General features: G+C 59.9%; 1 protein-coding gene across 2 annotated transcripts; it reads left to right on the top strand.

The window, feature by feature from the left end:
- The first annotated feature begins 274 nt into the window (after nt 1–274).
- Nucleotides 275–2906, top strand: TMEM270 (transmembrane protein 270). Of its 2 annotated transcripts, none has more exons than XM_061401888.1 (3): nt 275–995; nt 2004–2423; nt 2586–2906. In XM_061401888.1, exons 1-3 carry the CDS (start codon nt 981–983, stop codon nt 2880–2882), a joined length of 732 nt encoding a protein of 243 aa, XP_061257872.1. In that variant the 5' UTR covers nt 275–980; the 3' UTR covers nt 2883–2906. The 2 variants fall into 2 exon arrangements, with proteins under 2 accessions (XP_061257872.1, XP_061257871.1); XM_061401887.1 differs by lacking the exon at nt 275–995 and adding an exon at nt 1245–1360.
- The last annotated feature ends 6713 nt before the right edge of the window (nt 2907–9619 follow it).

The following is a 9619-nucleotide window of genomic DNA, read 5'->3' as shown; positions in this document are numbered from 1 at the left end:
GCTCCTCTGTCTGTGGGATTTTTCCGGCAAGAACATGGGAGTGGGTTGCCATTTCCTTCTCCAGAAGCGCACTTTATGCTCCACCCATACTGAATTGTTGGAATCATGCAGTTCCTTCTGCCCATACCACCCTTCACACTTCCTACTCCGGAAAGCTCCCACCCATCCTTCAAAACTTAGCTGAAGGAGGCCTTTTTGAACCCCAGCTTCCCCTCAGGGCTATGGTGTTGGGGGACTGTAGAGGGTGGTGGGGGAGGGGTAAGGGCAGCGGACGGAGCCGAGGGACTTTGCACCCTCCTCGAAGTGGACCCCAGCTGTCGCCCCGGGAGAGGACACAAATGGGCGAACGGGACCCGTCCTGGGCAGGGGTCACCTCTGACCTTCCAGGGATTCTTTATGGCGGGTTGTATCCTGCACCAGGGTCCTCGCGGAGAAGTGGAGTGAGACTGCAACTGTGCCCTGCACTCACGGGCCACCAGAGGGCGCGCTTTAAAAAAAAATTTATAAATGGCTTGAGAGCCTCATCCTTGGAGCATCTCGGGGCACCTGCTGGGACCCAGACAGGAAAGCATTGTAGGAAAGGCTGTGGTCAAGGTTCTGGATTCTCCCGGAATGCTAAGACTAACTGATCTTCTGAGGCTTCCAGAAACCTCTCTTCCAGGCAGCCTGTGGCTCCCGAGGAGTCTCGCGCAGCAAATTGCCCCCTTTCCCTCTCTGAATGCCTCTCTCCAAGACCCTCTGAAGCCTTTTGCGGGCACATTTTCTCTCCCCTGCCCTCCTCTGAGTCTTGGTAGCCACTGACGCATCACTCAGATCAGAGAATAAAGGTTACAGCTGACTTCTCTACTTTGTGATGAGACCAACCTTTTAGCAAAATGCAAGAAGGATGGGTGGGGGTTAGGTAGGAGCTTTCAGAGTTGGGCGGCTGAGGCTTCCATCTGCCTTCAAGCGTTCTGCCCACCCGCGGCCCTGGGGTGAAGATGTCTATCTCCCAGGTCTCTGATCCTTCAGGGTTTGGAAGAATGTGGGAAGGTACAGCATCTTTGTGCTGCCTTGGCTGCCTGTGCCGGGTGGACTGGAAGTTCGTGGAGACATCGCCGTCTCCCATCAGGAAGGCAACAGGATGCGGAAGACAAGTACCCCAGTTCTTGTGCAGTGATGGGGCAGGAAGCAGGGAAAGGGGAGACTTTCGTGGCAACTGGGTCCCCACGGTAACTTGGTCCCCACCCTGCGGTGTCTGTGAGGTCACCCTGCTTCTTCCACTGGAGAAGGGAAAGGAGGGCCAGACATGGAGGCCATCCCTCCGGTCAGATCCAGCCTCTCGGGGACTCTGCTGGTGGTGGTGAAGCTGTCCGCACTGGTGAGGCGGGGGTTGGAGGTTGGGGGCCAGGGGGACGAAGGCCCAAGCTGCTGCTGGATGCCGCTGGTGAAACGAGGTGGCTGCCCCCCTCCTGGAGTAATCCCACAGCTTTCAGAAGCCCTACCTTCGAGCCGCAGAGCCACAGAATTTTCTTTAGAGCACTCCCGTGGGTTAAGCATTGACCTTCTCACCACTCTTTTTCAAACATGACCTTAGTCTGAAGGGTGGTAAATAACCATTGAAACCCAAAGGAAAGGGAATTCCCTGGTGGTCCAGTGGTTAAGACTCTGTGCTTCCCCTGCAGGGGACACGGGTTCGATCCTTAGTCAAGGAACTAAGATCCTGCAAGCCTCCTAGTGTGACCAAAAAAAAAAAAAAAAGAGAGAAAGAGAAAGAAAAAAACCCAGAGGAAAGAAAATCAAATATAATATGAAACACCTACTAAAGCTCCCTCCTGAGAATGGAGTCCTTCCAAGTGGACAGATAAAGATCACTCTTGGGATAGGGGAAACTGAGGCCTTGAGAAAGGAGGACCTGGCCCCGGGATGGCCTGGCAGCCACACCCGCACCATAAAGCCTGGGACAGGTGGGCGCCCGTGGCAAGTGAGTGGCAATGGGTGACAACATTCTCTTCTTCCTGTAGCTCATCCAGAACCGGGCCCACCTCTATAATTTCCTGCTCCTCAAGATCTTCCTCTTCAACCACTGGCTGTTGGGGCTGACTCGGGAGGCCCAGGGGTTCCATCCACCCCCCAAGATTGCCGGCTGCCCTGTGGGCCGGGTTCTCCGGGCTGGGCTGACACTGCTAGAGGTCCCTGTGTGCCTGGCACTGCGGGTGCCCAGGCTGGTGTGGGCAGGCCTGCTGGGCTGTGCCCGGGCCTTGGGCCTGGGCCCAAAGTGGCTGGGGGCCTGGGAGCAGCTGGGCCTGTCTGCGGCCACCTGGACGGACCTGTTCCTGTCGTGTCTGCACAGCCTGATGCTGGCTGCGTTGCTGTTGCTGCTGCTGGTCTGGAGACTGTACCAGAAAGCCCAGTGCTGCAGCCTGGGCCGGCTGCCCAGGAAGGTGGGTGAGGGCGGGTGCTGGCTGGGCTGGGGAGCGCAGACCCTGGACGCTGGGCCTGGGCTGGGCTGGGGGGTCATGGGGCCCCTAGCGGCCAGGCAGTGTGGCATGTGAGCTTCGGACAGCCGCCTGCCCATCTTCTCGCCCCGCCCCTCCCGCCCCCAGGCTCTACTGCAGAACCGCGTGGTGCGGAGGTCACTGGCGCTGCTGAAGAGTCTGTACTGGTGGGTGGAGAGCATGGCAGCGCTCACCTCCTGGCACCTGGCCTACCTCATCACCTGGACTACCTGCCTCGCCTCCCACCTGCTGCAGGCTGCTTTTGAGCACACAGCCCAGCTGGCCCAGGCCCAGGAGGCCGAGCCCCAGAAGGCCTTGGGGCTCTCGTCTGAGACCCCACCCCCTGGGCCCCCAGCACCCGGGGCCAGGCCAGTCCTGCCAGAGCCTGGAACTCCTGGAGAATAAATGTGTCTCCCTGTGCCTCCCCTGTCTGGTCTGGCCTGCGGTCTCACTCTCGGTCCCTCTTCCTTACTGGGCTGGAGGGATGTGCGTGTGTGTGTTTCCTAGAATGCCTCACTTCATCTGGGTCCATGCGCCTGCTTCCTGAGACTGCTGATGCCCAGGGTTTTTAGGGACAATGGGTAGTTAGAGACTCTGGCCTCTGGGGGGTGCCAGGGCCTCACATTTCAGAGATTGAGAAAATTCCTTTAAGAAAGGAGTTATTCCTGAGCCAGTCTGCAGCTGGCCTGTGCATCCATTTATACAGTTGGTCACTCATGTCCCCACTCATCCATCCGTCCACTCAAACACCTGTCTATCTCTCAGCCTGTCTTCCTATTCACCCACCTGCCCATCCACCCTGCCTGCCTGCTAAGCCGCTTCAGTCATGTCTGACCCTTTGCAACCCGTGGACTGTAGCTCCCCAAGCTCCTCTGTCCATGGGATTCTCCAGGCAAAAATACTAGAGTGGGTTGCCATGCCCTCCTCCAGGGGCTCTTCCTGATCCAGGGATCAAACCTGCATCTCTTACGTCCCCTGCACGGGCAGGTGAGTTCTTTAGCACTAGCGCCATCTGGGAAGCCCGTCCATCCACCCCCTCACCCACAAGCACAACCGCAGATCCATCTCCTCCAGGGAGAGGGAAACACCCAGTTTCCCTCTCAGCCCTTGGCCCCAGCTGCCCAGGTCCTGCTCAAGGGGTGCGGATGCCATCGAGGCGTGCTCAGGCCGCAGTGGGTCAGATCCCCCATTTGCCACCCTTAGGGCAGTGCTTCTGTGAGAGGAGCGGAGAGATGGTTTCTTGGGAGTTAGTGATCGCTTCTTACTCATTCCCAAGCCTGGGGGTGATGAGTGTGGGAAGACATTCCCGAGAGCTCTGCTCTACATTCTTCTCCTCCATTCTGGCTCCTAGAGAAGTTAGGGCCAGATTCCTGCCCTGCCTCTCATAGAAAAACCTGCAGATGGCCGGGGGGGTGGATGTGGGGTGAACTTCCAGGTCCTTCTTCTGAGTCTCAGGAGCAGACTCGGCCTGCCCCTGGCCCGATGACTCGGAAGTGGCCAACCAGGCAGAACACCTGTGAAGGGGTCACAGCTGGGATTCTGGAACTCCCACCCAGCAGGCAGGGAAAGCAGAGCGCAAAGGTGTGTGAGCTCGGCCCCCTGCTGAAGATGCGGGCTGGGGGACAGGGAGGCGGCCCCAGAGCTCACCTGGGAGCGGCCAGGGACCAAGATGGCACTTGAATGGGCTCTGGCCATGGGCCTGGAGTGCTGGGAGGGAGGGAGCAGGTGGAAAGGGGCCTCAAAGGCCAAGAAGGGAGGGGAGGTGGCAAGTGGCTGTGCCATCTAGGGAGAGAGGCCCGGAGCCAGGATAGAGCTGGGAATGGGCTGGAGGCTGGGACCAGTGGTGGGGCCCATGGGCAGTAGATGGGGAGAGTTTGGTGGGGGTGATGATGGGGGTAGGGGCTACTTTTTTCCTTCTCCTAAATTTTTTTTTTTTTAATTACCACAAGTACAGAGATGTTGAGAATTCCCTGGTGGTCCAGTGGTTAAGGCTCCATGCTTTCACTGCCAGGGCCCCGGGTTCAATCCCTGGTCAGGGAACTAACATCCCACAAGCCCCATAGTGTGGCCAAAAAAAAAAAAAGAAAGAAAAGGGACAGAGGTGTTAAGGTAAAAATGTTTCCTTCTCTCTGGTTCTAAACTTCAGAGAAACAGAGTCAACTGTGTGTGGAATATCTTTCTAGTCTCAATATACATGCAAACCTGCGTGCGCCCACACAGAGCCCACCTACAGCCACTGATGGGGCACCATACTGATGCACTGATGGGAATCCACTCACATAATACGTGTCGCTGGGTGGCCCCTCTGGGTCTCGGTTTCCATGTCTATGCAGTGTCAGGTGACTGGGTGATCCTGATGAAAGAGCCAATGTTGGGGGGGCCTCGATATCCTGGACACCCCAGCTGGGAGGAGGTCACCTGTACATCTGATAGGTCCTTGCTTGCTTAGTTGCTCAGTCATGTTAACTCTTCACGACTCCACGGACTGTAGCCCGCAATCCTCTGTCCATGGGATTCTCCAGGAAAGAATACTGGGGTGGGTTGTCATTTCCTTCTCCAGGGGATCTTCCCAACCCAGGGATCGAACCCACGTCTCCTGCACTGCAGGCGGATTCTTTACCTGCTGAGCCATAGATCCTTACATGAGCTGAGATCTGGCTCCACAAATGTAAGTGCTCCTGGGCCTTCCAGGGGCCCTGATGACTCGGGGCTAAGGCTTGGGAGAAAGGGGAGAAAGGCGTGAACCTGCCCATGGCTTTTCCTCGTCGCCACAGGCCAGCGGTGAGAAGATCAGAGGCCCTGGGGTTAGACAGGCTGCAGTTTGAACCCTGGACCGACCCCCTCCCCTCTGCATGACCTTGGGCAAATTCCTTAACCCCATGAGCCTCAGTCTCCCCACCTGAGAACAGGTACAGCCATAGCCTTGGGCCTCACACACAGGGCTGCGCTGGGTCTGTGCACACAAAGAACCCCACCAGGCCTGGTGGATCAGTGCTGGGAAACCCTGATCTCTCTCTCTTGGGCCTGCGGCCGTCCCAGCGCCATGGGGGGCCTTGCTCTGAGGTCTGGAGGGTGGGCGGGCGGTCCGTCTATCTCAGGCCTGAGAGTGTGGAGGGGCCCTGGCCTGCTGGAGGAAAAACAAGTTGGGGGGCGGTGGTGGTGGGGGTGCGAACAGGGTGGGGGAGCTGGCTGCAGGGCTGGCCAGCGGCTCCACGCAATCTGTCTGCTATGCAGTCCCGGGCCTGGGCTGTATTTATTTATGCTGAGCGTGTATTTATATCAGCCCCTTTCTCATTAATAGGGCAGGAAATGGCTGGAATTGTTACATACCTGGCGGCCCAGGGGTCCCACTCGGCCAAGACATACAGGGCCCTGGCCGCCCAGCCACGATTGTGAGGGGCCCCCTCCTCAGGCCCAGGCCTCAGTCCCTGGCCTTTTGTTAACCCTGCTTCCCCCCACCCCTGACCCTTGCACGGAGCACTCATCTAGGTCCTTGGGCTCCTAGTCACTCCCTGAGCCCACCGCCCTGAGAGTGAGGCTCCTTTTCAGGCTTCTCCTTGTCCCCAGGAGGGAGAGTGATGTTGGGGCTGTCAAGGTGCGTCTCTGAGGATGGTGGGGAGTGTTGGTGCTGGGCAGGCCCCAGGCAGAACAATGAGAATATGAGAAATCAGGGTCCCCTGAGTTGGGGATGGGATCTTGGAGCCCCGGGGTGGGGGTCTGGCTGGAGGAGGAAGTGATGGACGCGAGAGGGCCCCTCCTGAGGCTTGGGGATTCTGCTGCCCAGCAAGCAGAGCTACCTGTAGGCTTGGACAGACCCTGCCGCCGAAGGGGGTGTACCCCTGTCGGCCACCCAATGGAGGCCCGATGGGGTGGAGGCTCACCCGGGCCTTGCCTTCCGGGCTACCGCGGCTAAACGGCTTCCCCGCTCGGGGCGGGCAGCCCCCTCCCCGGCCCTGCGGCTGCACGCAGAATCAGGCCAGCATCTCTCCCCAGGCCCCGGCTCTTGGGCGTGGGCCCCAGGTGGGTTAGCGCTCGCCTGACATAACCCGTTAGCGCCTCTCGCCTCGGCGGCTCCCCGCTCCGCCCGCCTCCCCGCTGACCCTCTCTGGGCTGCCTCACCAGGGCAGGGTGAGAAGGCATCTGCGGGGTGACCAGCAGCCCCCCAAGGTCTGCAAGGAGGGCCGCTGTGCCCACCCCGCTCTCCTCCGCTCGGGCCCAGAGGCAGCCTCTAGGCTGAGATTCCCAGAAGCCACTGTGGGCGGTAGGTCTGACCTCTGACCTCTACCCACTGGGGCCGCCACGCCCTCCTGGTTTAGAGGCCAGAGCCGGGGCCCCAGTGTAAACGTGAGGACTGAAGCTTAGAGGGGCTTTCCCAGGGCCCTCCATTGGCCTCCATCCTTGCCTTCTCAGCCCACTTGCAGGGTCTACGGGAAGGGGTGGGGAGGGGGCGGCTCTGGACATCGAGGAGGGGCTGTGGCAGGGGTCTGTTTTTCCCGAGGCAGTCCCACCATCGGGGCGGAAGTTATGTGTTGGGACAGGAGGCTCAGGTCTAGGGAGGCACCCCCCCACCCAAGGCTTCCTTAGGAAGGTTGTCCCCAGACACTGTCTTGAGCCCCCAGCCCACAGAGCCCGGCAGGCCCGGGCCAGGGGCTGGTCCCCGTGCCCCTCTGGCCCTGCCTGGCCCAGCCTGGGCACCTCTGGGACCGGCCGTCTCTGAGATGGGGAGCCCGCACCCCGCACCGGAGCTGTGGGGAAGCGCCCTGGCTGGTAAGGGGCCTGCTCACGGCTTGCATTCGCTGGTGCTCAGGGAGCAGGAGCGCCTCTTTCAGCTTGGTGGCTGAGTGCCTGGGGTCGGCCGGGGTCCTTTGCCGAGCTGAACCCCAACCCTGCCACCCCACCGTGGAGCAGCACCGTCTGCGGCAAGAGGAGGCTGGGGGGCTGCATCCTCTGAGTCTCCTGGGCCTGGACCGTGTCCCCGCCCACCCCGTGGACCCCACCTGGAAGGTCAGGGCTGCGCCTGCTCCTACCGCTCCCCCAGAGATGCCCAGGTCAGCCCAGTGTGTGGCTGACAGCGTCTGGGGAGAGGCTGGCCTCCAACCCTGGAAACCGTGCCACCCACCCCCCGCTCCCAGCTGCCTGTGGTCGGAGGGACTCGAGACCCTTTGTTCCTGCCAGGGGTCCTGCCTGTCTCTGGCTTGCTTGACCCTGGGCAGATCCTTGGGCTCTGTCCTTGCTCTGGAAATGAGGCCGGAGCCTCTGGGCTTGGTAGTTGCTGGGTCAGAGTTCTGTGAACCCTGAATCCCCTGACGGCCAAGGGCTGGAGTGGTGGGTGGGCTGGAGAGGATGTGAGCAGAGAGGCCCCTTGGCCCAGCCCTCGAAGCTCTAGGCCCCTGGGCCCCCGGGGTGCTGCCGCTGAGTCCTACAGTCATCCTTTGCTCAGACAGCACACATCTGGAGCTGTGTCCCATCCCCCCTCCCCACCCCAGGCCCACATCTGGAGCCCAAAGCCGGCTCGCCGGCTCAACACGGAGCATCTGGGCCCTGAGGAGACTGCTCCCAGGTTAATGCAGCCCATCTGGCCCCTGGCGGCTGCTCTGGCCTGTCTGCAGGCTGCATGTCTGGAGGTTCCGAGCCCCGTGGCCGTCCCCTCGCCCCATGCCCGGCGGGGTCTGGAGTTGGTACTCCCTGGGGTGCCCTGCCCTGAGGTAGGGTTCCTGTATGCAGAGCCCCCCACCCACCCACCTCTTCCTTTCTGGATGTCACAGCTCCCAGGGCTTCTCCTGGGGGCTGCCTGGGGAATAGCTGAGTTGTGACATAATGTAGACACACGTCTCCCGCCGGGAGTGGTGACAGCTGCCACTCTGCACCAGCTCAGCCAGCAGGCTCTTGGCATCTCTTGAAAGAGTCTCCGGCCCCCCACCCCCGGCTCGCCTGCCTGCCCAGCCCCTCCCGGGGAGCCTAGCTGATGGTGGGACTTCACTGGGTCCCTGTCACAGAGCACATCTCACATGATGTGCCCACCTGTCGCTTCCTTTCTAACCCAGTCTCTTGCCAGTACCTGTGCTTGGCAGGATGGGCTTAGATGTCTCCCAGAGGCCCCCGACTCAGAGAAGAGAGCCTGGCAAAGCAGGTGGCTGGAGGGCACTGACGCTAGTCTGCAGGAAAGACCACCTCGGGGTGAGGGGCTCCTGGGGCAGAGACGTGGCATGGAGCCATGAGGGGAGGAAGGCAGGTCTGGGTTGGAGGAAACCTTCTAGCCATGGGAACTGCCCAGCGGTGGCCTGGACTGTTCCTCCTCAGTGTGGGGCATGGCCCTTCTGACCTCACTGGGGACGTGGGACCCTAAGGAATGAAAGCAGATGGGATTCTCATGGGATTGTGGTGGTGAGCTCCCCGTCACAGGAGGGGATCCAAGCTGGCAGGGCTGCTTACCATCAGGAAGATGGCAGAGGCTGTTCTCACCAAGAGTTCAAATGCTATGTTAGATAGTTTCCATCACTGTATTCCAACCCTGTAACTCCAGGCATCTAGGATTCTGAGACTCAGCCGCCTATGACATGAGGCACAAACAGCCATGGGCGGAGGCCAGATATTTGGCATGGAAGGCGGCGGGGAAGCAGGGGAGAGAGGCGCTGGGAACGCAGAGGAGTGTTGGCAGCCTGTGCCCTAGGACTGAGGGCTTTGCTGCCTCCCCACCCTGAATGGCCTCAGCTCTGGTGGTGGCCTAGCCTTTGAGGCCTGGGGTGTGAGCCCACAGCCCGCCGATTCTGCATCCTGTGGTCAAGCTTTATCAGAGCATCACTGGCCCCAATTGAAAGGAATCCTTTATAAGCTGTAGCCTCCAGCTCAGAGGCCCTGGGAGCAGCGGGCAGTTTAGACCACAGAACTTCAAGCCTTCTTCCGCACCTCCTTACCCACGGAAAATTTGAGTCAACAAACATGCAAGACAGAGACACAAATAAAAAATAATGAGGGTTAGCATTTATTGAATGTTCACCCTGGGCCAGATACCGCCCTGAGGCCTTTCCTTGTATTAACTCATTCCAGCCTCCCTGGGATGAGGTACTGTTGTTATTACTAATCCATTTTACAGATGGGGAGCCTGAGGCTTAAGGTCCACTCAAACCACCGGGTGGTTTGCC

Source organism: Bos javanicus, chromosome 25, assembly GCF_032452875.1.
Source record: "Bos javanicus breed banteng chromosome 25, ARS-OSU_banteng_1.0, whole genome shotgun sequence".
Lineage (NCBI taxonomy): Eukaryota > Metazoa > Chordata > Mammalia > Artiodactyla > Bovidae > Bos > Bos javanicus.
This window is presented reverse-complemented; position numbering and strand designations above follow the sequence as displayed.

Coding starts and splice junctions, on each gene's coding strand:
- TMEM270 (XM_061401887.1), top strand. CDS start 1,289: ATGGAGGCCATCCCTCCGGTCAGATCCAGCCTCTCGGGGACTCTGCTG. Junction 1,361..2,003: donor TGGTGAAGCTGTCCGCACTG/GTGAGGCGGGGG, acceptor TTCTTCCTGTAG/CTCATCCAGAACCGGGCCCA. Junction 2,424..2,585: donor TGGGCCGGCTGCCCAGGAAG/GTGGGTGAGGGC, acceptor TCCCGCCCCCAG/GCTCTACTGCAGAACCGCGT.